This window comes from Phoxinus phoxinus (genome assembly GCF_949152265.1).
Source record: "Phoxinus phoxinus genome assembly, chromosome: 8".
In the NCBI taxonomy this organism is placed as follows: Eukaryota; Metazoa; Chordata; class Actinopteri; order Cypriniformes; family Leuciscidae; genus Phoxinus; species Phoxinus phoxinus.
The window spans coordinates 35,857,102-35,883,656 of record NC_136883.1 but is presented as its reverse complement, the minus strand read 5'-3'; the positions used below and the strand labels follow the sequence as shown (position 1 = coordinate 35,883,656).

Sequence of the window (26,555 nt, the reverse complement as noted above, 5' to 3'; positions counted from 1 at the left end):
AGCCCCACCTATGACACAAAACGTTATTATAAGGACTAAAGTGATTTCTGAGGACACTAGATATACAACACACAAAAGTGTCATTTGAGTGTATTAAAGGGACATACCTGATATATGAGGACTAATGGCTTAACACATACACAATAGTAAAGACTGTGTATTAAAGGGACATACCTGATATATGAGGACTAATGGCTTAACACATACACAATAGTAAAGACTGTGTATTAAAGGGACATACCTGATATATAAGGACTAATGGTTTAACACATACACAATAGTAAAGACTGTGTATTAAAGGGACATACCTGATATATGAGGACTAATGGCTTAACACATACACAATAGTAAAGACTGTGTATTAAAGGGACATATCTGATATATGAGGACTAATGGCTTAACACATACACAATAGTAAAGACTGTGTATTAAAGGGACATACCTGATATATAAGGACTAATGGTTTAACACATACACAATAGTAAAGACTGTGTATTAAAGGGACATACCTGATATATGAGGACTAATGGCTTAACACATACACAATAGTAAAGACTGTGTATTAAAGGGACATATCTGATATATGAGGACTAATGGTTTAACACATACACAATAGTACTGTGTATTAAAGGGACATACCTGATATATGAGGACTAATGGCTTAACACATACACAATAGTAAAGACTGTGTATTAAAGGGACATATCTGATATATGAGGACTAATGGCTTAACACATACACAATAGTAAAGACTGTGTATTAAAGGGACATATCTGATATATGAGGACTAATGGTTTAACACATACACAATAGTAAAGACTGTGTATTAAAGGGACATATCTGATATATGAGGACTAATGGTTTAACACATACACAATAGTACTGTGTATTAAAGGGACATACCTGATATTTGAGGACCAATGATCAGACTCAGAACATGGTGCACGCATTGTGCAAGTATGTAAAATATTTTTGTATAGTGCTGTAAATATGCTACCTTACCTTTTATAGTGTGTATTCAAGGATGTACTATTTGGGAGTGACATAAGGGATTGTCTGTCTGTCTGTCTGTCTGTCTGTCTGTCTATCTATCTATACACATAATGTAAATCTAGCCGGTTGTTTGCAGAAAAACCCAGAGTGGGTGATCATATTTAAGCGAAGAAACAACATTCAAACAAGCGGTGCAGACATAACAGTATGCACATTCTGTGAACAAAGAGCAAAGTTTATTTTGTTCTTGTTTACAGCAAAATTACTGTAGTTGCCCTTAATATTTTACATCACAAGATCATTTTGTGTATCAAGAAACATCCTGTGTGTACTGTGTGTAATGAAAAAACAAACGCTCTTACTGTAAGTGTAAAGAGAACAACTTAAATATTTTAACTGTTCCTAAGCATAACAGCTAAACTAAACATTGCTGAAAGCATACTGAATCCATGAACAAACTTTAACAGCAGAAGAATATTCTGCTTACATATAAACAAAAAGTAAAAAACAAAAACACCTAATGAGACTGTTTCTTTTTTAGGGTTAAGCCGCGATTCCTGACAAAATCCCTAATGTTTTGGAGCGTGCGAGTAGCCAAAGCTGGATGCTCAGCATTCTTGCACTGCTGGCATTCAATTTTAGTGGCGAGTTTACCCCTTGCTATGTGGTCGCGGAAATGCCTCTGTACTGCTGCAATTTCAGTTGGAGACCAGGCTTGTTTCTGCTTCCTTTTAGCATCATCCAGATTTTTTTCAGCAGAATTTTCATGATTCCCTACAAAAGAGGAAAACAGGTTCCTGAACCCTGGGTTGAACACTATGATGGCCAGAGCTCCTCTCCCTCTTCTCCCAACCAGCCACACTCTTACCAACCCTTGTCTTTAGTCAAGTCTCGTTGTATAGGTCACTAATCCGTAAGAGTAAAATTGGTTTTAACTGTTGGCCCAATGTTACATTCCTCATACATCAAATATCAAATTGTAAATAAAAGAATAAAATTAAAGACCTGACTACATGGTTGCTTATTTCCTAATATAGATTTAGGCCTGTCACTAGGGATGCAACGATAAACTGATTTCACTATTAACCGTGCTTTAATTCGTCACGGTTAATTAATCGTTAAGGCTTCTCAACACAGCGTTTCTTCTGCACGGAATAAAACTGCTGCAACTAAAAGTTTTTCCAACTGTGCGCTAGCTTAAAGTTCAGAGGTCAAGACTGAGCACTGAGAATGTGAACATGCTTACATTTCTGCACTATAATATGAACAGAAAGGACTGAAGATAAGTGTGCAATTTGAGGGCCATGTTGTATGTGGGTCCTGCAGCTTTTGACTCCTTGTTTTGTTCCAAAAGGATATGTATAGCTTGCTAATATTCAATACCAGAGATGTGTTTCTTTTTATTTATTTTCACTGTACTGCATTATTCATTTTCAAAAGGAGGCTATATTGTTAAGTCAAAAGCCAGTTAGAGCTTTTTTATTTTCAATGTTTCTACTCTGGTCCAAAAAAAATGAAAATACCAAAAATATTTGTAATATAGTTGATCACAACTTAAAGTGCATTTAACTACATTTGTCCTCTTTAATAGGGAAATACTTACCTAATATTTAGCTAAGATTTTATATAGACAAATACTATTATTTTTTATTCTTATTTTTATTTATTTATTTATTCATTATTCTGTTATATATTTTCAGTGTAAAATTATTACAGGAAATGGACTATTATTTGTTTTAACTAATAGTGTTTTGAAATGAATTAATGAATAATAATTACTGTGATAACTGTGAAACCGTGATTATTCCTCAGACTATAATCGTACAGCCAAAATCTATAATCGCTGCATCCCACCCTGTCACGATAATCAATATATCGACTTATCGCACAATAAATGTACATGATCTCAATTTTTGCCAATGCAATACATCACCATTTATATTTACATAAAAAACACAATAACATAAAACATAAAAAAAGGAAAAATCTGTAGATGGAAAAATCTCCATAAAAGTTCTTCGTCCATTTGTCTTTTTTCTCTATGTAAGAAAATGATTTTTTTGATGATCTAAATCATTTATGAATTAAATGTTTGTTTATTAATAGAAAGTGTGTGGCCTTCCTGCATTATTATGCTGTTATATTATTATTTTACATTCACTGGCATAAAATGGTCTTAAAATGACAATAATATCACTTATCACAATTATTTTAAGGGGCAATATATCGACCAACAAAAAGTTATCATGACAGGCCAATATAGATAAGTAGTTCTCATTATACTAGTAGTATTCTCATCATACCTTGAGATGAGCCTCCAAAGGAAGTCTCAATATCTGTGAATAGACAAATAAAACACTATAACAAACAGTAGTATTGCTTGGTCTGCATGAATTGAATCAAACCTTAATGGATATGCTGGCTGAGTGAGGTAGATGCTCATACCATCTGAGGTGCCTGTAGGGTTCACAACAGGCCGCCTAGCTTTCTTCATTCCTGTGGTATGAATAGAATGGCTCCGAATAAAGGTTCTGATGGAACATACTCAAACATTTCATAAATTATTCTACACATTTAAGTGGAAACTGTAAATCTCTAGCAAAAAATCCTCCTTTACTATAAAACCAGCTAAAATGATTGATCTAGAGAATTCCCTAGTACAGTGTTCTTTCTTTATATGATTGTGTGCTTTTACCAGGTTGTTCATGCTCCTCCCTCCTGCTGTGATATTTGTCCTTCATGCAATGATCTTAAAAAAACAACAAAAAAACACATATTCAAAACATGGTAACACTTTATGGCAAGTGTGAATCTCATGAATTATCAGGAACTAACACAAGCTCAAAGTCTTTCATTCATGACTTCATGGATGAAAACACCTTAAGGCTATGTTCACACTTAGCGTCTTTTTTCGAACTACCAGCGTCTGTTCTACATTATAACCCTATGGAGTAAACCGTTTTTTCAAAAAAGTCCTGAGCGCTTTTTTAGACGCCACCGCCGGCGTCTTTTTCTGCAGCTCAGAGCGTCTTTTTAAGTTGAAAAAAAGTTCAACTTTTATGAAAAGAACGCCCTACGTCAAGCGCCTTTTTGACAGCTGACCAATGACAAGCGAGTAGCGAGACCTGTCGTTTCCATAACAACAAGAAAAAATGGAGACGGTGCCGGTAGATAAACGTATCGTCCTTGTTTCGGAGCACAAGGAGCTCCATACAGTTTCCTTTCCCGTATAATGTCGTGCACCCACAAACGTCTTTGTGAACCGACATTCTCCTCCCCGGTAACTTCAAAAGCCAACGCAAGAGCCAACTTTCTCTTTCTCAACATTTTTTGCATCACACAGCACTAGGATACTGTTGCAGCTGTTGTTATAGCAACAAAAGACGCGCTCGGCTGCTATTTGTAACCGAACGCTGCCAGCGTTTTCTTTTTTGCTAAAAAAACGGCATTGTCAACTTTTTCTTGTCAAAAAAGACACTAAGTGTGAACATAGCCTAAGACATTAAGACAAGTACATCATCATGATTTATGTTTATTATGCATGATCATGATGTTTTCATTGTTCACAAAAAACAAGGTATTTACTATACATTGTAGATAAACCTATAGTCATGGCACATGATTCAAAATACAAAAAAAACATTTTGTGCATGTAAGACTACTTGAATTATTAAAAGGAATATAGAAAAATAATAAATATTACCTCATGCATGCATACAGGCTAGAAGAGTATATCAATTAATGTCAGAACTCATGTTTTTCATTAAAGATGAGGTATCAAGCATGTTCATGTCTTCTTCATAGTAGCCTGTAGGAATATGGACAGAGCGCAACACTGGCCAATCACAGCACAGTGTGCAAAATTTGTTGACATCTCAAACCATTCATCACCACAGGCACTCACAAATCAGGCAACCAACTGGATCTGGTTTACACACGCAACTGCATCACAGACAACATCTTGGTGAGACCTCTCCATGTTTCAGATCATTTCCTCATCACTTTCAGTCTACAACTCTCTGCCCCTGCACCACCAACCCCACCACCAGTCACTTTCAGGCGAAACCTGCGCTCACTTTCTCTCGCCCATCTTTCATCTGCCGTGTCATTTTCTCTTCCCTCACCCCCACAATTCTCATCTCTGGATGTTAATACCGCAACGGATACCTTCTGCTCCACTCTAACCTCTTCTCTAGACAATATCTGCCCTCTTTCCTCCAGGCCAGCACGCGCTACTCCCTCTAACCCCTGGTTGTCTGAGGTTCTTCGTGAACACCGGACCGAACTCAGGGCAGCAGAGAGGAAATGGCGCAAATCAAAAGACACATCTGACCTGAGTATGTATCAATCTCTCCTCTCTTCCTTTTCCGTTGATGTTCATGCTGCAAAATCTTCCTACTTCCACAACAAGATCAACAGCTCCTCCAACACACGATCACTCTTCAAGACATTCAACTCTCTCCTCTGTCCTCCTCCACCACCACCACCCACCTCCTCTTTAACTGCTGACGATTTTGCGAACTTCTTCACCAACAAGACAACAACTATCAGCAGTCAGTTCTCAGCTCCTCACACACAGGAGCACAGACCGACCCCTTCCACAGCCAATCACCCTCTCTCCTCCTTCTCTCCGCTAACCGAGGAAAAAGTATCTACACTTCTCCTCTCCAGTCATCCTACCACCTGCCCTCTTGACCCCATCCCCTCACACCTTCTACAAGCCATATCTCACACACTTCTACCAGCTCTCACACACATCATCAACTCATCCCTCCATACTGGCACTTTTCCTACTGCATTCAAGCAGGCTCTGGTAACTCAACTGCTGAAAAAATCAACACTTAACACATCACTTGTAGAGAACTACAGACCTACCTCTCTACTTTTCCTTTCAAATTACTAAATGTAAATGTAAATCCAAATACAGTAGTCTTACATCCAAATACAGACTGTATATGTCACTCATTGTTTACACAGTGCAGAGATTGTGAATACAACGGCTAAACAAAATTCGGTTGCAACAATCAGGATAAGCACAAGTAATTACCATTCTGATTAGCTGTAGTGACCACAATCACTCTGCACTGTATAAACAAATAAGTGACCTATACACAAGATAGAATACGACTATGCCAGAGCATGTATTTGGTTTAGTCTGTGCATGTTTGGGACCCATTGACTGCCATTATATCCCAGATGACACACGCAAGTCTGCAAGATGTCTGTTAAAGATCTCTTGATCTGGAAACATCCGCTGTCTAAAAACTTTCTTTCAGATGTCAGTTTTACATACATTCTAAATTATAAACATCTTAAAGACATCTAACAGACGTCTATGTGACATCTAAAAAGAGACATCCAATAGACGTATTGCAGATGAGCAAATAACCTAAATAATACATCTTGCAGATGTAAATGCAGACGTCAAATAGACATCTTCTAGATGTACGTGCGCTATCAGGGATATGACTGAAAGACTGCAGCGGTTTGAGTTAAAAATCTTTGAGTTCTACTGAAGAAACAAAGTCATCTACATCACTGACTCCTAGGGATTAGCAGTTGAACCTCACATTTTCATTTCTGGGTGAACTATCGCTTTAATAACACACTGTTTATCAGTATTTCCAGAAGACCAAGTTACCACTTTACTTGAGGGTTCACACACGATGAGGTCATAAGAAATTAATGCTTAGTTAATGATGACTACTGTATTTGGATGTCAACAGAATTCACATACTCTGTGCTGTGATTGGCCAGTGTTGGGGGTCTGTCCATTTACATGCAGGCTGCTATGAAGAAGACATACTGTATACGTGCTTGATAACTCATCATAATTAATGAAAAACATTAGTTCTCACATTAATTATTGTAACTGATATACTGTTCTAACCTGTATGCATGCATGAGGCAATGCAGATTTTTGTATATATTATTATAATAATTCAAGTAATCTTATTTGAGAAAAAAAATGTTTTAGTACATGTACCAAAAGCATAGCTTTATCCATAATGGATATTAAAAATCTTGTTTTCTGTGAAAAAGAAAACATCAAGATCATGCATAATAACCTATTAATCATGATGATGTATTCATCTTAGTGAATGTCTTAAGGTGTTTTTCATCTATGAGGTCATGAATAAAAGATTTTGAACTCATGCTAGTTCCTGATAATTGAGATATTAATGGATGAAGTAATTCATAATTCTTCATTAATTTATGCATTAATTCATGGTAATTCATGTACCCCTACTGTAAAGTGCTCCCCAAAAACTTGCATCATTTACACAATGTTATAATTTAAGCAATCAAAAGCAACCTAAACTGCATTTTAAACATTTCTAACAGTCATTTTGGTTTCAAAAGTATATATACACATGTGGGTTTGAAGTTAAAAAAGTTTTAGTATTGTCATACCTTTAGATGGGCCTCCTAAGGCAGGATCAGTATCTGTGAATAGAAAAATAAAATACTATAACAAACAGCAGCGGCGCTTGGTCTATATGAATTATGCTTCTGTGACATCTCTGAACTACTGTATAATGTTTTGGTGCATCATATGGTGCACTTCTTACACTGACTTTACTGATTTGATGTTTGTATGTTTATGTGCTTTTACCTGTTTCTGTTTGTGTCTGTGGATGCGCCTCCTCAGCATCACTGTCTTCACTATTTTCCGAATCAGAAAAGTCTAACTTGTCTAAAAAAAAAATTGAGTATCAAGTAAGCTTAACATTGCTAATGTTAGAGTAAAAATAGAAGACATAGTGATAACTCTAATATCTGGTGAACATTACATTAAGATCTACGTTAGGGATTATCTTTAGGATATGAATATACTTAGTTAACTTCAAAATGTCATTTGTAACAACTTTAGTAGCATTACCTTCAATTTCAATTTCTTCTAGGGTTTTGCCGTGGAGATTTGAAAGAGAATCTTTCTCCATAGCGAGGAGTAACTTTGAAATCTTGGCCAGCTGGGTTGTAGCCTCCGGAAGTCGATAAAATTCTCTGTGGACACGAATATCGTGGCCCAAGAAGTCCGCAACTTGGTCCAACTCGTGGTTTTTCAGGTTAAGCACCTGCGACAAAGTTGCCACATGTTTGCGCAGTTGGGTCGACCGGAGGAGTTCCGGGTTTTGTGCACCACACTCGTGTGCATAGATCCTCAGACAGTCTTGTCCTCTATAACAACTCAAACAGCTTGGTCGAGCAAACAGGAATTGGTTTTCCTCAGGGACTCCACATTCCCTTCTTTTGCTTATGAGGAGGGTTAAGGCATCAACCATCTCTGGTGACAGCAAAACTGCCACTTTTCGCCCTCTTTTACCCCTAAGTTCCACCCGACTGAAATGTGTACAAAGTTTTTGTTCAAACTTTGTTAGCCCAACAGCAACATCTTTGTGTAGGGGAGCTGTATCCCTCTCAAGAAAACCTTTGAGTTGCATTTTTGCAACCTCTCCTCCACGACGCCGGTTGAACACAATTATTTTTGCAAGAGTTGCTTTGCATAGGTCGCCATAGACTTGTGCTGATGGCATCTGTTTCAAGTTCTCAGAACGTAAATCAACAACCTTTTCAAGATGCTGGTGAAGAAGTTGTACATCCTCTGTGAAAGGGAGGGTAGACGGCTTGTTAAAGCGCCCCTCATTCAAGGTGGTCAAAGCTGTGTGGGAAACGAGTTCAGACCATTTAGCATCATACAGCTTTTTGAATGCTTGGGTTGACTTTATCCCCTCACCATCTTCTGCCATTAGAGCTCGGCAATGTACAATGTCACATATCTTATTCAGTGAGTGGCCCAACTTAAGGGCAAGGCTTGGAGTCTGGAATGAGTGTTTTACATCATCAAACCCAGATACCTTTTTGACAGCCTGGATAACCACATTGAAATTTTCAGGTCTCACAGCATCTTCAAGAGTCTGTACAGAAAATTCCTTTCTCAGAATCAGCAGAAGTCTTCCAACTTCCCGGAGCTTCTGTCGAATATAGTCAAATTTAGTGGGATCTTGCCCATGTTTATTGTAAAATGACTGGGCCAGCTGAAGAATACAAAAGTCACTCCGCACAGCAGCAGAGATGTCATCGTCTTTCATCACAGTTAGCAGTTTCCAAACACCTTGTGATATTTGTTGGCAGAGGGCTGCATTAGACATTGTTGCCAAAGACAAGACCCTAGTTCTTCCTGGCTCTGCCTGATCTTCCACTGGTTTGGAAAGACAATTTCTAACGTGTCTCCAGAGATCCCTTCGGAGAAACATTGCATGGCAATACATACAGTGCACGTAATCTTTTGAATCATATCTTTTCTTTGGCTTACGTCGTAGTTTTAACAATCCAGTCCCATTCGCTAAAACATCTGCATTGTGTTCATAGTTTCCTTTGTTCCGCAGTTTGTTCAGAAGTTTTTGACGCTCTTTGGAATGTTTTGGTAGAGCCAAAGCCCGAGCAACATCGACGTTTGAATTCTCATGTACTTTTAAGTGGCGTGTAAATTTTGACTGCGGTTTTCCACAAATGTAGCAGTAATTCTTCTTGCTTACTGAAGAGGATATATTTGAAGATTGTAAAGATGGATCTTCCCCTGTGCCTGTAATATCCTCAACAGTGCTTTCAGTATTGCCATCGCTGTGAACTTTCGATATTTGTACTTGTATGGCTTTCCTACTAGGCATTTCAAGCTGTGCTGTGCAGACTGGAACTTTTGGGAGTGAACCTATGACACTTTCTTGGCATGGTCTGCCATTTTGAATTTCTGCAGTAGATTTGATGCAGAACACTTCAGTATTTTTAATGTTTAAGAGTTTTTCTGGAGACGCTATGCTTACGTCTGAACCTTCTGAGACAGAATTAGGTACATAGTCCTCATCCGACATGTTCTCACTGGAAAATTCTACTTCGGAATCCTGAAATAGTAAACATATCTTTTGTACATACTCAGAAAGTTTAGTTCCAAGGAAGAAAATTGCTGAAAAATAAAACATATCTGACTATTCAATAAATCATACTTACGGATGTTGAGGGGTCAGGTTTGGGCTTCACATTTTTCTCGTAGCAAGTTTTATGCCAGAAGCGGGAACAAACTAGATTGAGCATATAATAAACAAGGTTGGTTTCATTTGAATAAAAGGTGATTCAAGAAAAGATGCTTTAAAAAGTGATAGATAAAGCAGTGATAGATGATCAGTGTGTTTGAAAGTGTGGCTATAAGATGGAAGAGAACAGAGAAAGGAGAAGACTAATATAAATATGAATCGATTACACAATTACACAGGCAGACAGACTGAGCAAGACAGAAAGAAAGAATGAAAAGTTAACTTTTTCAAGCTAATTTAAAGATGCATTTAGAACGTCAAGATTACACAGTTTTAGGGTTTCAATGGTAAAGCATTTTTAAAAGTATTAAAATTGTCTGAACAAAATACTTACCCTTACATCTCACACCAGCCCACTTAAAAGCGGAATAAGGACCAGTACAGCAATCACATTTATTCAAGCTTGATACTACTGTAGATATTATGACATGTTTACAGTTCTGTTGAAAAAAAAAAGTTATAATTGATTAGAGGAAATTATACTGTATTACTATAGTTAGGTGTTAAAGGCACAATAAAATGCATTAATACAATATTTAAATTGGTCTCTGATATCTATACAGAAGGTATGTGGCTTAGGTAAGGGCAAAAATGATTTAGAAACAGTTTTATCTTTCCATATTATTCAACAATGCCAAGGTAAATTTCAAGGTTTTTCATTATATGGCACCTTTAAGACATAGGGCTAAGGTTTGAACAAGTTATTTTAATTTCACAAATAACAAAATGTATATCACAAATGTACTGCACTGTAGTATGACAAAAGCAGTAAGTATGGGGACATGGTGCAGTTTGACAAAACACACACTGAACTTCTACCCATCCCCCACAACATGACAAAAGCAGTAAGTATGGGGACATACGACACACAAACCATGGTGCAGTTTGACAAAACACACACTGAACTTCTACCCATCCCCCACAACATGACAAAAGCAGTAAGTATGGGGACATACGATACACAAACCATGGTGCAGTTTGACAAAACACACCCTGAACTTCTACCCATCCCCCACAACATGACAAAAGCAGTAAGTATGGGGACATACGACACACAAACCATGGTGCAGTTTGACAAAACACACACTGAACTTCTACCCATCCCCCACAACATGACAAAAGCAGTAAGTATGGGGACATACGATACACAAACCATGGTGCAGTTTGACAAAACACACACTGAACTTCTACCCATCCCCCACAACATGACAAAAGCAGTAAGTATGGGGACATACGACGATACACAAACCATGGTGCAGTTTGACAAAACACACCCTGAACTTCTACCCATCCCCCACAACATGACAAAAGCAGTAAGTATGGGGACATACGATACACAAACCATGGTGCAGTTTGACAAAACACACACTGAACTTCTACCCATCCCCCACAACATGACAAAAGCAGTAAGTATGGGGACATGGTGCAGTTTGACAAAACACACACTGAACTTCTACCCATCCCCCACAACATGACAAAAGCAGTAAGTATGGGGACTTACGATACACAAACCATGGTGCAGTTTGACAAAACACACCCTGAACTTCTACCCATCCCCCACAACATGACAAAAGCAGTAAGTATGGGGACATACGACAAAAGCAGTAAGTATGGGGGACATACGATACACAAACCATGGTGCAGTTTGACAAAACACACACTGAACTTCTACCCATCCCCCACAACATGACAAAAGCAGTAAGTATGGGGACATACGACAAAAGCAGTAAGTATGGGGGACATACGATACACAAACCATGGTGCAGTTTGACAAAACACACACTGAAATTCTACCCATCCCCCACAACATGACAAAAGCAGTAAGTATGGGGACATACGACAAAAGCAGTAAGTATGGGGGACATACGATACACAAACCATGGTGCAGTTTGACAAAACACACACTGAACTTCTACCCATCCCCCACAACATGACAAAATGGGGACATACGACAAAAGCAGTAAGTATGGGGGACATACGATACACAAACCATGGTGCAGTTTGACAAAACACACACTGAACTTCTACCCATCCCCCACAACATGACAAAATGGGGACATACGACAAAAGCAGTAAGTATGGGGGACATACGATACACAAACCATGGTGCAGTTTGACAAAACACACACTGAACTTATACCCATCCCCCACAACATGACAAAAGCAGTAAGTATGGGGACTTACGACAAAAGCAGTAAGTATGGGGGACATACGACACACAAACCATTGTGCAGTTTGACAAAACACACACTGAACTTATACCCATCCCCCACAACATGACAAAAGCAGTAAGTATGGGGACTTACGACAAAAGCAGTAAGTATGGGGGACATACGACACACAAACCATTGTGCAGTTTGACAAAACACACACTGAAATTCTACCCATCCCCCACAACATGACAAAAGCAGTAAGTATGGGGACATACGACAAAAGCAGTAAGTATGGGGGACATACGATACACAAACCATGGTGCAGTTTGACAAAACACACCCTGAACTTCTACCCATCCCCCACAAAATGACAAAAGCAGTAAGTATGGGGACATACAACATATGATACACATGCTAGCTCAGAATGAACCATCATCCATATACCATTGTAAATTAAACAATTCCTATGACTGATGATACATGGGGCAACTTTATGAGCAACGTTGCGGGGCAACTTGGGTTAATGTTGGCATCAGTGGGCAACCAGAAGAGACACAGGGCCCATGACTGATTTAAAGTCTGAAAAATTTTTTTTTTACCCATTCTCAGTTGGGAAAGTGCCCAAGCAACATTGTTCAAAAAAAGTTGCCTGGCAAGATTGCTCAAAATGTTGTCCTGTGTATCATCAGCCTATCACTATCTTTTTTAATTCTTTAAGTTTGTAATTAAAAATCACTGTTGTTGCCAACTAAAGAACATTTAAGAAATAAATGCTTATTAAATGCTCATTTTTAATGGAAAGTACATTACCTGTTGAGTGTTGTCATGACATGTCAGCTGAGAATCAGACGTTGTTGAGATCTGAAAAGGTTTGAGTACTGAACATTCAATTTGGATAACACGGCAGTACATGGTGATGCTTTGAGTATCCAAAACAACTAATGTGAAAATGACATAATACAAGTGAATTCTTCGATCAAACAATCAGGGCATGTGAGAATTCATTGCAGCACACAGTCCTAATCGTCTGTAATGCTAAGGTAATGATTCTACATCATCTTACCAAAGTTAATGGAGATTTAACTACCTGTTGAGCATTAGAAACACACACTTACCTCCTTTGACCCATCTCCTGCTGCACAGCTGACCAAAGCATGCACCTGTTGTTCAATCTCAGAACAAACCTGTGAAATATGAAAGATTTGTGTAATCAGATTGACAAAAGGTCAAATATACTATGCTATAAAACACTTTTTATGAAAATGTTAAAGAAATCAATAGTTTATAAGGATTTTGCATCATCTTAACAAAGTTAATGGAGATTTAACTACCTGTTGAGCATTAGAAACACACACTTACCTCCTTTGACCCGTCTCCTGCTGCACAGCTGACCAAAGCATGCACCTGTTGTTCGGTCTCAGAACAAACCTGTGAAATATGAAAGATTTGTGTAATCAGATTGACAAAAGGTCAAATATACTATAAAACACTTTTTATGAAAATTTTAAAGAAATCAATAGTTTATAAGGATTTTGCATCATCTTACCAAAGTTAATGGAGATTTAACTACCTGTTGAGCATTAGAAACACACACTTACCTCCTTTGACCCGTCTCCTGCTGCACAGCTGACCAAAGCATGCACCTGTTGTTCAATCTCAGAACAAACCTGTGAAATATGAAAGATTTGTGTAATCAGATTGACAAAAGGTCAAATATACTATGTTATAAAACACTTTTTATGGAAATTTTAAAGAAATCAATAGTTTATAAGGATTTTGCATCATCTTAACAAAGTTAATGGAGATTTAACTACCTGTTGAGCATTAGAAACACACACTTACCTCCTTTGACCCGTCTCCTGCTGCACAGCTGACCAAAGCATGCACCTGTTGTTCAATCTCAGAACAAACCTGTGAAATATGAAAGATTTGTGTAATCAGATTGACAAAAGGTCAACTATACTATGTTATAAAACACTTTTTATGAAAATTTTAAAGAAATCAATAGTTTATAAGGATTTTGCATCATCTTACCAAAGTTAATGGAGATTTAACTACCTGTTGAGCATTAGAAACACACACTTACCTCCTTTGACCCGTCTCCTGCTGCACAGCTGACCAAAGCATGCACCTGTTGTTTGGTCTCAGAACAAACCTGTGAAATATGAAAGATCTGTGTAATCAGATTGACAAAAGGTCAACTATACTATGTTATAAAACACTTTTTATGGAAATTTTAAAGAAATCAATTCGTACAACCTCAGAACAAACCTGTGTGGGTTCAAAATCAAATACTAACACTTCTCCACATGTAACTGTAAACTGTGTCTTTAAATTAAAGTAAAAGGATTATTTCAATCTGTTAATACCTTTCTTCTCCATGGCCAGTCAGAATCTCCATAGTTATACGTTATCTCTTCCCCAGGACTTATGTCCTTTACTGCAAATAAGCACAGATGGGGCTTTCCGTCCACTCTGATTGTTTTCATTTTGCTGTTGGGAGTCACATGATCATCATTGACGATTCTCCCTAAAGAAGCATCTTCTCTGGCAGCATCAACCCTGAAACAGCAAGAACATAGTGCTATCTCCACGGTGTAATATTGACTGAATCATACAATAGGAAAGTTTCACAGAACAATAATAATAATAATAAAAAGTTAATTCTAGTTTACCACTGCTGCATCAGGAAATGCAAAGTTTATACATACCACAACTGTTTTCCATCACAACGAAATTCAAATAAAAAAACTTCAAGTGCAGCATGGTATACTCTGTGCCTTCTTTCATATTCTTTTTTAGATATGATTTCCCCTCGATATTCAATGAGGAAATCTCCCTTTTGAAAGTGGCGACAGCTGAACACTCCTCGACCTAACCAAGAGCAGATCAGTCAGGGTAGAAGTTAAAACAATACTTAAAACATAGACAATTGTGTTACTCACCTTTAAATGAATTTATGTATTTTATTTCAAATCCATCCTTATCTTTGAGCATGGAAGAAAAATATGCAGCTTCATCCTTTGGTTTTAGTTTGGCCCTCCGGGACCTTGTTCCTGCCATTTCCTGCAAAAGCCAGATGATGTATTTGGTCACTTGATGAAATTATAATAATTATATGTTTTTTTTAGACATCACTGACCTAATCAACAATGAGTTTATACTTTTATTTGCTGTAGAGGGCTTAAATATAAACAATAGGGATCATTATGTACTACTTGCAGGTCAGTAAACAGCACCAGTGAAACAGGAAAGCATCTTAGACCTTACAAATGTGTTTAGTATTTTTAACAATCTGAAACATGCTGCTTTTCTCCTTCTCAACTACACTGTGACTGTCACTAAAGAGAAACATTATGATTATGGCTATCAGACTTTTACAGGTCCTTCTCAAAAAATTAGCATATTGTGATAAAGTTCATTATTTTCCATAATGTAATGATAAAAATTAAACTTTCATATATTTTAGATTCATTGCACACCAACTGAAATATTTCAGGTCTTTTATTGTTTTAATACTGATGATTTTGGCATACAGCTCATGAAAACCAAAATTCCTATCTCAAAAAATTTGCATTTCATGAAAAGGTTCTCTAAACGAGCTATTAACCTAATCATCTGAATCAACTAATTAACTCTAAACACCTGCAAAATATTCCTGAGGCATTTAAAAACTCCCAGCCTGGTTCATTACTCAAAACCGCAATCATGGGTAAGACTGCCGACCTGACTGCTCTCCAGAAGGCCATCATTGACACCCTCAAGCAAGAGGGTAAGACACAGAAAGAAATTTCTGAACGAATAGGCTGTTCCCAGAGTGCTGTATCAAGGCACCTCAGTGGGAAGTCTGTGGGAAGGAAAAAGTGTGGCAAAAAACGCTGCACAACGAGAAGAGGTGACCGGACCCTGAGGAAGATTGTGGAGAAGGACCGATTCCAGACCTTGGGGGACCTGCGGAAGCAGTGAACTGAGTCTGGAGTAGAAACATCCAGAGCCACCGTGCACAGGCGTGTGCAGGAACTGGGCTACAGGTGCCGCATTCCCCAGGTCAAGCCACTTTTGAACCAGAAACAGCGGCAGAAGCGCCTGACCTGGGCTACAGAGAAGCAGCACTGGACTGTTGCTCAAATTTTGCATGTCATTCGGAAATCAAGGTGCCAGAGTCTGGAGGAAGACTGGGGAGAAGCAAATGCCAAAATGCCTGAAGTCCAGTGTCAAGTACCCACAGTCAGTGATCATCAGCTAGCTATCAGGAGATTTTGGAGCACTTCATGCTTCCATCTGCTGAAAAGCTTTATGGAGATGAAGATTTCATTTTTCGGCACGACCTGGCACCTGCTCACAGTGCCAAAACCACTGGTAAATGGTTTACTGACCATGGTATTACTGTGCTCAATTGGCCTGCCAACTCTCCTGACCTGAACCCCATAGAGAATCTGTGGGATATTGTGAAGAGAAAGTTGAGAGACGCAAGACCCAACACTCTGGATGAGCTTAAGGCCGCTATCGAAGCATCCTGGGCCTCCATAACACCTCAGCAGTGCCACAGGCTGATTGCCTCTGTGCCATGCCGCATTGAAGCTGTCATTTCTGCAAAAGGTTTCCCGACCAAGTATTGAGTGCATAACTGAACATAATTATTTGAAGGTTGACTTTTTTTTTATTAAAAACACTTTTCTTTTATTGGTCGGATGAAATATGCTAATTTTTTGAGATAGGAATTTTGGGTTTTCATGAGCTGTATGCCAAAATCATCAGTATTAAAACAATAAAAGACCTGAAATATTTCAGTTGGTGTGCAATAAATCTAAAATATATGAAAGTGTAATTTTTATCATTACATTATGGAAAATAATGAACTTTATCACAATATGCTAATTTTTTTGAGAATGACCTGTATACAGTATATGAAACCTCTACAGACACCTACAGCAAGGTTAAAACTAACAGCAGGTCTGATAAAACAACACCGATTACCCTTACTGTACTATTACAGGAATAACCTTCACAAAGAACTGTAAACAATAGAGCTCCGGACGCCACGTGACCTATTCTGTTTACCCCGCCATTTTGGCAGTAAAGAGGCCGTACGAGACGAGCGTGAACGAATGACGGCAGCATGAGTTTTAAGGCAACAGAGTTCACTGCGCACTTTAATTAAAAAGATATAGACCTGTACATTAGCCTGGGTTTCCCCATACTGCCTTTGCGTAGCGCGATTTTATTCTCGCTGAAAGGCAGTCTGGAAACCATGGACCTGATTTTCGCCTCGTTTAGGGAACCAATCACAGAACGGGGAGGGAGCAGCAAGACGATGACGACACAACTAAGCAGTTTGTTTATGGATTCAACATGGCAGCAGACGCGAAGCTACCTTTTGATGCAGCCTTAGATATTGTTCTAAGTAGTTTAGAACGCAAGTTTATTTCGAAAAAAGAGCAGCTTTTGGCGTCAGCTTTTGGCGTCTCTACATACGTCATCTGGTATAATGGAAACGATTGGCTATGAGCTACGTACAGGTGCATTTGATAGACATTCTAAGCACCCAATAAACGGCGCCGGGCATTCGTAAACCACGCCTCAAATACGAGAAAATGCGCATGTGGTTCCCAGACCCAAGTCTCAACGAGAATTGGGTCTGGCGTTAGCCAGGCTACCTGTACATAGCAAAACTTAATAGATTAAACATAACAGATCCCTATAATGCCCCCGGGGTGCTTTTCATGTACGTATTAATAAAGGAACTTATAGCTTTCCTGAACTGCAGTATCCTGATATAACGTTATATAACTAACGTTACTTCATTAACTTTTCCTCGGCCTATTCCGTAGACTCTTTAAAGGCCTACAAAAGCCTGTTTTTTTTTTTATGTTTATGGACAGTGTGTGAAAATGTGAGTTTATGTCCAATCATAAACCGGTGGGATAATGTATCTGATATATATATATATATATATATATATATATATATATATATATATATATATAAACAAACTGATATTAGTTTACACATTATCCCACCGGTCACAATTGTGACTGAACATTTCACACACTTTCCATAAGCATTTAAAATGCTTTTAAATGCTTTCCTCCACCTGTTCTGGAATCCAGGCGCACAGCAGCTGTCCACCATGTTGAAATAGTAATTGTTTTGAATTAGTATTCGACCCGACCGCTATCGATAACGCAAAAGCCGCTCTGGTGCTCTCCTGGTTGACTGCCAAAATGGCGGAGTTTAGATTGCATGACGTCAGCCCCCGGAGCTCTATTAAAAGGATCTGATCAGACACACAAATAGTTTACAACTAAACAGCTGTGTGCCCTGAAAAACCTCAAGTTCACCATTCCCATATGAAAAATACTGTAGTAGACTTCTGTACTATAGTAAACTAGAGTAATAATCCTAGATACAATAGGTTTTTTTAAACTTACCATAGTAAAAATTAAAGAATACTATGGTTTATCAATTCACTAATATTACAGGATACTGAAGTGCATTAACAAAGTGTAGTAATCACTATTATACTAACATACTGCAGTAAACTCCAATTTACTACATCAAACACTACAATATTTGTCCATTAGGCCTTTCATAGATTAACCCCATTATCACAACACTGAACTGCCCAGATAGCAAAATAAATATGATCTCAATCTGGCATCATGAGTTATTTAACCATTAGCCATTAACTTTTAAACCCAAAACATACATAATACAAGCGGTTTAGTTATTGCTTGTTTATTTGTCAGACTAACGTTAGTAAGTCAATAGTTAATTCCTTATATATCCTTATATTCCTTATATTTTGTGAGGAAACGCTAGATAAAAGCTTACAAACGTGACCAAAGCTAGTCTGTTTTATAACGTTAACTAATATAATATACTGTTTTATTGTTTATTGAGTTTTATCATCAATCTTACCTTAAGTGTCTTCAGGGTGACTTGCTGATTATCTCAGCCGGAAGAGACGCGGTCGGAGGTGGGGGAGGGGAGGGGAGGAAAATGATTCCAATGATATTGCTTCTCTGTGTTTTTATTTTTATAGTTGTGGTGTGGACTTTGTTATTCCTTTATATTTAGATCTATTTTACAAACATATCTTTATCGTTATTGTCCTTTGTGTGAATGGCTAAAACACAGTGGTTAGACAAAACCCGAATTTACAAGGACTTCTCACCTTTCAGCCAATCAAAACCCGCGATTCCATTCACAAGTGTGAATATTAATGAGGAGGTGCAGTACCAAGACCCACCTGCAGGAGCGCAGTTCCGATACACACTCTTAACACAAAGTCCGATGATTGTGAACTATAAGGACTTTTGGAGAAAATTTGAATTTGAGCTCCTCCCACATGTAGAAGCACTTCTACGTTGTCTGAATTATGAGGACACTGACACTGTCCTCATAATCCAAAATGTCCTCGTAGTGTGGCGTGTATTCATATAAAATGTCCTCGTAAATCACAAAAACCCACACACACACACACACAGTCAGTGGAGAGATGGGAATAAATATCCTGCTCCGAAATAAGAAACAGCAGAGGTGACATGAGCATGCGTCAGAGAGTGTGTGTGTGTGTGTGTGTGTGTGTGTGTGTGTGTGTGTGTGTGTGTGTGTGTGTGTGTGTGTGTGTGTGTGTGTGTGAGATGAGCGAATCCTTCTCGTCAGAGAGAAAGAAGAGTGTATTTGAGGCAGTGTTCTGTTGACACGCATGCCTGCGTCTCTAGGGGGCAGTCTGTGGTTTCAGTCACGACACTCTTGTCAGTTCTCTCTCTCTCTCTCTCTCTCTCTCTCTCTCTCTCTCTCTCTCTCTCTCTCTCTCTCTCTCTCTCTCTCTCTCTCTCTCTTACACACACACACACAGCTGACACACTCTTTTATGTGGCCCATAGCGCAGCGTCTCTCCCTCTCTCATCTCCCTCCCCGCTTACAAAGCAAATGGCTTTCTGTTGTGGGAAAGATTTCGCTGCATTTTAAGAATCCATTAAAGCTATCTAAGATCTGACTGTGATATAAAATCGATACCTAAGGGCATTTAACGCTTCACCTTTCATAAGAAGCACCTTCTTGATGTTCTTTTCCCTTCCTCCCCCTCTCGCTCTCTCTCTCTCCTTCTTTCATCTCGTCTTTGAACTGTGCCTGCGCTCTTCAGAGGCTTCTGGGATATTTTCAGACTTTGGTTGATATGTATGAGGATTTATGAGGTTGTTGCCGGTTCAAGAGCAGAAGGAAGTGGAAAGGACTGCGGCTCTGTTTCTAAATGAAGTTAGTTGCCTACCTAGGCAGTATTTTAAGACACCATAATGCTTTTGGCGCACGAGCTGTTCTAAGATAAGAGACCCTGCCAAGAGACTCAATTTTGGCCAGATTTAAAGGTATAATTTTGATCCGTAGCGGGTAGGCCAATTACAGCGACGAGTGAAATAATTCATTCAAGATGGCAGATGAGAAATAATTCAATCCAATTAGAAAATGACCAATTTTACTCAATATTTCTGTGTGCTATACATTTGTAGGCTTATCAGATGTTGCATCTTTAACTTAGCAACATGCTAATGTCGTTTTTGTGTCGTTAATGTCATTTCATAAAAAATAACGTGAGGGGGGGAAATATTTGCATGCATTCAAGATTTTATAATTTGGACAAGTGTGATGTGACCTACAAACCAGTATTATTATTATTATTATTATTATTATTATTATAGAGTGATTTAAATAGGCCTACTATTATATTATAATATATATATATATATATATTATTCAGGATTAATTAGTCATTTTATGTGCTTTTTGTCTTTTTACTATCAGACCTATTTGGTTTATTTTTATTTATTTATTCTCATTTTTTTTTAAAGTTTTTCATATTATATATATATATATATATATATATATATATAATTCTAAACAGGCTGTTAAAGTGATCTGTGTACTGCAGTGTCTCATTATGACCACTAGATGTCAGAGTTTCACCTGAAGACTGTATCTGGTGTCATCATGCAGATGCTCCTCATGGCCTGAGAACAGTTAGTGTAGGAACTCCCTCGAGCGTGAAGATGCTGGAGTTTCACACAAACATGTGAGTTTCCAACGGCATTCGTGACTCCTCGTGTGCTCACGTCAGCATCCAGCTGCTCCAGAGTCTTTCCAAGTGGACTTTCCCTGTTACACTTTCAAGTGAAATCATCTTAAAGGGGTGGTGGATTATGATTTCACTTTTCTAACTTTAGTTAGTGTGTAATGTTGCGGTTTGATCATAAACAACATCTGCAAAGTTACGACGCTCAAAGTTCAAAGCAAAGGGAGATATTTGCTTTTACAGAAATCGCTTTTTAAGGACTACAACAAATGGCTGGTAGAGACTACACGACATTCCTCCCGGGTTATGCTGGGCGTACACCAAAGGATTTTCACAGTCCCAGACTAAAGACCGGCAGTCTTTAGGAATCTTACTGGAGTCTCGGCGCGCTCCCGTCGTCTCGATCGTTAAATGTGAGGGGATAATCTGCAGTCGGCGACCCGATTTATGCCAGTCTTTCTCTAGTCTTTTATATCAAACAAGTCCTAGCGTAGTCATAGTGACGTAAAACAATCAACAACCAATAAATTTGTTCTCAGAAAATCGGAAACAGGAAGCCATCAATCACAACAAAGAAACATGTCGACGGACGTGGAAACACAACGAGCGCCAAGTAGGCGAAGATGGACCGTGGATAAAGAGGAGCGCCTTGTCGAGCACGCAAATGCTTCTCTAGCACGCTGCGCAGTGTGTTTATCGTGCAATTTATACGCGAAAATTAGATTTTACGTGGATATGATATGCAGTTTTGCGCGTGCATATGATACGCACTTTATTGCGTGATATACACACGCACCCCACACCACTAATCCTACCCAAGCGTATAATACACACACACCCCACCCTAAACCTACCCATGTGCTATCCATGTGTATACTATGCACGTAAAAACTAATTTTCGCGTATATATTACACGATAAACACACTGCGTGCTGTATCTATACAGACGCATTTGGTGTGATCGGGTTGGGGCAGAGCAGCCGTGTCTTTCTGATGTAAACTGCCATTTATACCACGACAGAGTGGAAAAAGAAAAGAAGTGATATTGCCGAAGCCATCGACATGCCTGCATTTAAAATTATACCCTTTCAAGACATTTAGTTCAAACTATTGTTCTCATCATATAATGATATAGATTCATAACCCCCATATACAGTCATGTGAAAAAGTTAGGATCATCCCATTAAATAGTCAACTCTTTATTAAGAGATGTTCACATAACAATGTCTAATTTTATTTTTTTCCTGGAAAAGAAAGTGATTTATTGTAAACAATATAAATAAACATATTTTACTCATCAAACAAAAAATATGCATAAAAATGCCTATTTGAATGGAGGAAAAAATGTGTTGTAATCTTGTAAATAGTGTCACTACAAGATTCAGTGTTTGTAAAATCTTTAGTCTGAGACTGTGAGTCTTTAGATGTGAGCTGATAATCTTATAAAGTCTTTTCTAAATCTTTTCAAAGTCTTTAGGTGTACAGAAGGCATTAGTGACATCACCAACCCTATAATTTACATAAGCCCCGCCCCCGGAACATGATTTATAGATTATCAAAACAGAATATGCTAATCAATGACTAGAAGATAGCTACACATAAGCTGCATAAACTCATCAACTAACCATTCAGAAATGTCCTGTTCTTCTACATGTTGTCACTTCTTCAGTCTCTCCATCATTGTCTGACTCCAGTTTGAACATAAAAGGCTAAAAGTTTTTGAAATGTTCAGTGCATGTGTGTGTGTTTGTGTGAGGTAAAAGGACACGAGCTCTTGAAGCTCCGCCCCCTGTGCCGGGAGCAGCGGCTCATTTGCATTTAAAGGGACACACACAAAACGGTGCGTTTTTGCTCACCCTCAAAAAGTGACAACTTTAACATGCTATATAAAAATATCTGTGTGGTATTTTGAGCTAAAACTTCACACACACACTCTGGGGACATCAGAGACTTATTTTACGAATAAGTTATTATGAGTAAGAAATTATCTTGTGAAAAGGGCATTATACCACCGCTTTAATGATGGATGATGTTTTTCTTTTTCTTTTATAGGCCTTTTGAGCAGATGATCAGTCAGTCATATTTTTTTATTTATAGAGCATATTCTTTTTTTTTTACTATATAAAACTAATAGTATTTATTTTAAGTAATGGTAACAAATTTCAGTATGGGTGCACTAATATAAATAAATAACTATATGTCAATCTAGTTCAGTCATGAAACTCTAGAGGGCGCAAGCTGATTGGCTTCTGCTGATCCTGCAGCCAATGAGATTGCTTGCTCAACATTTAAATAGTCTGGTTTACTGTAAACTAGTCTTTCAGATTTAATCTGAAATTCAACTTCTTAAGATAAGTGAACAGTCTTTATTATTCCAAATCACTAAACATTGTTGCATTATCTTCATATATCTTCATATATCATATATTGATTCATAAATGAAGCAAACAAAATCATGTCTGATGTTTTAGTTGTGTATAATGCAAGGGGTGAATCATTAAGCATATAAACAAGCATGAGAACATGTATTTTCAGTCAGCGCAAGAGCTCACCTTTTAAATTAAATTAACTTTTTTTATGAAGATATAATGTGCAGGTTTGCATGTTACCCTGTTTGTCCATAACGATACTTTTGGATTGGCTGTTTGACCACAGCAAAATATGAATAAATGCATGCATGCTTGCTCAGGTAACTGCTCTGGGTTATTTATCATATATATCAGCTTACAACATTATCTAATTTGTTAAGATCACACAGTGCACATTTTAATGATGTAATTTTGACCCATATTGGCTCAGGCACAACGAGCTGGTTTAGGTCAAACCTGAGGGTATGGCAACACATGGCTAAAGTCAATAAAAAATAACTTTAGGCCTCACACAAGTCAAACCACTAGATTTTTTGCCATTCGTAAAAGCGTGCCCGGGTACACACATAAGGCAAACATGTGGTTCTCGTGGCTCTTCTGAGTACGGTAGCAGCAGAACATACTGTATGTCTTGGCGGTAGATCTGCTTGTTTTGGGAGGCTGTAAGTCCTATTTCTAAAAAGTGACGTGGTGTGTAGCTAAGTATGGTGTCGCATACAGAATTTGTGCTCTGGATTTCACCCACCCAAGTGCACACACACAGAAGTGAGTGCCTGTCAAGAAGAGACTCGCTGATGACGTCTGAGTAACGCGCGCGCGTAGTTCGAGACACTGTGCGGAAGATGGCAGACCACTAAACGCTGAACAAACTATCACTTTCTACTCTCTTTTGTTGCTGTTCGTTTGGAACTATATTACACTTGAATTTACACTCCGCAACTGTTTTTTTTTTTTTATACCTCTCGCCACACTGGAAGAACTCGAGGACTTTATCGACTCACACTACAACAAATACTCCATACTGGAAGATCTTGAGGACTCTATCAGCTCACGCCACGAACAAAACATGTCACACGGATTATCTGCTACCGGTAAAGTTACCAAGAACACTCCTAAAAGAGCTCGCAATGAACGATCTATTTCGGAATCTCCAACACCTAAATGCTGTAACGAAAATAAAGAAATATTACTCTCCATTCAGACTCAACTCACCGGCTTTGAAGCCAGACTGTCACTCATCGAAGTATTACACAAGGAGATCCAAGCTCTACGATATAGCCTCGAATTCAGTCAAGAACAAATTGACACTCTCAAACAAGAAAACAAATCACTAACATTATCCGTTCAGTCACTCACAACACAACTTTCCAACAACACTGTTGACTTGAAAAATGTGAAAGCTACCATCTTAGACCTTCAAACACACAGTATGAGAGACAATATGATTTTTTCAAACTTACCGGAATCGACTCACGAAAACCCTGAAGCAACAATACGAGCGTTCATGTCCGAACAGCTCAAGCTCCCAGCAGAAACGGTGCAATCCGTCAGCTTTCATCGGGTACACCGTATCCAATCCAGAAACAACCGAAATGACCGTCCCAGACCCATCGTTGCAAAATTTGAACATTACAAACAAAAAGAACTGGTTCAACGTCAAGGTAAACATCTTAAAGGCACGGACTTTGGACTCAACGACCAATACCCAAAAGAAATACTACAACGCCGCAAGCAATTATTCCCCATTCGCAAGCAAATGAAAGAAGAAAACAAGAAAGCAGTTATAGTTGTCGATAAACTTTACATAAACAATCAGCTGTATCGGGACAAGATCACTACCCCCTGGCTGTTCTAATTCTCACACTGGTAAATATGCAACATCCATTTTTCATTTCTGTGATGTTTTCTCTTTCTCTCCCCCTCTCTCTCTTTCTCTCGTCTCCATCATGCCTATCTCTATATGATAACTATTGAAACAATAGCACAGGTCTTGTAACTACAGTTTACCTCCAGTAAACTTTGGCTACTATACTGTCATTTTTAATGTCTATGTTGGTGTATTTGTCTCCGGTGTTATTGTTATTGTTAGTTATATTATTGTATCACTGTCACTGTTATATTAAAGTATCACCAACTTTAGCAACCATGCTGTCATTATTAATGATAGATGTATTATTGTCAGGGTTAATCACTGTGTATAGCCTGGCCTATACACCTTCCCCACCACCACCTATATCCCCCCCTTGTTCCTCATTCTTTTTCATACTAACTTATGTTTTCATAATATATGCTCCCATGCATTCACAATCAATCATTAATAACATTTCATACACTCCCATCCACTCATGTTCATCTGTACATTACATTAAATTAGACAGAAATTATTACAGTTGAAGTATGACCAAACTGTCTTTCCTAACATGGAATATTCGAGGTATTGGGTCTCGGGCCAAGAGGGCCAAGGTGTTTGATCATTTAAATAAATTACAGGCTGACATTTGTCTCCTTCAAGAAACTCATTTGGCAAAATCTGATTGTAACAAAATTCAATCATCTCAATATAATCAGGTATTTTCTGCAAATTATAATACAAAACAAAGAGGAGTCTGTATACTGATACATAAAAAAATTTCATTCATTCACAATACTACAATTGTTGATACTGAAGGGCGCTATATTATCATTAATATCTCAATAGATAATAACCCAATTACAATTGGAAATATATATGGCCCAAACTCAGATGATCCAACTTTTTTCCAGTCTTTTTTTTCTGCCATATCAGATCTGACTGATTGCCCAGTAATAATTGCAGGAGATTTCAATACAGTCCTTGACCCTTCATTAGACCGTTCTGATAGCTCAAGAAAAA

The 26,555-nt window shown here is 38.2% G+C and overlaps 2 protein-coding genes and 1 long non-coding RNA gene across 10 annotated transcripts in view; 1 reads left to right on the top strand and 2 right to left on the bottom strand.

The window, feature by feature from the left end:
* lekr1 (Leucine-, glutamate- and lysine-rich protein 1) overlaps positions 1-26,555 on the top strand; it is a 157,696-nt gene that overhangs the window by 91,176 nt on the left and 39,965 nt on the right. The gene's annotated exons all lie outside the window — the stretch shown is intronic.
* On the bottom strand, positions 1,208-13,908 carry LOC307002464 (uncharacterized protein). Its single transcript, XM_079620091.1, has 11 exons — positions 13,837-13,908; positions 13,049-13,099; positions 10,420-10,525; positions 10,003-10,073; positions 7,877-9,896; positions 7,610-7,690; positions 7,408-7,440; positions 3,689-3,742; positions 3,439-3,489; positions 3,297-3,329; positions 1,208-1,767 (listed from the first exon to the last, which is right to left on the bottom strand). Exons 5-11 carry the CDS (start codon positions 9,864-9,866, stop codon positions 1,511-1,513), a joined length of 2,499 nt encoding a protein of 832 aa, XP_079476217.1. The 5' UTR covers positions 9,867-9,896; positions 10,003-10,073; positions 10,420-10,525; positions 13,049-13,099; positions 13,837-13,908; the 3' UTR covers positions 1,208-1,510.
* LOC307003079 lies at positions 14,325-19,217 on the bottom strand. The gene is made up of 5 exons (XR_013798612.1): positions 19,160-19,217; positions 15,184-15,304; positions 14,950-15,112; positions 14,608-14,800; positions 14,325-14,393 (listed from the first exon to the last, which is right to left on the bottom strand). It is a non-coding gene; the product is annotated as an uncharacterized lncRNA (long non-coding RNA).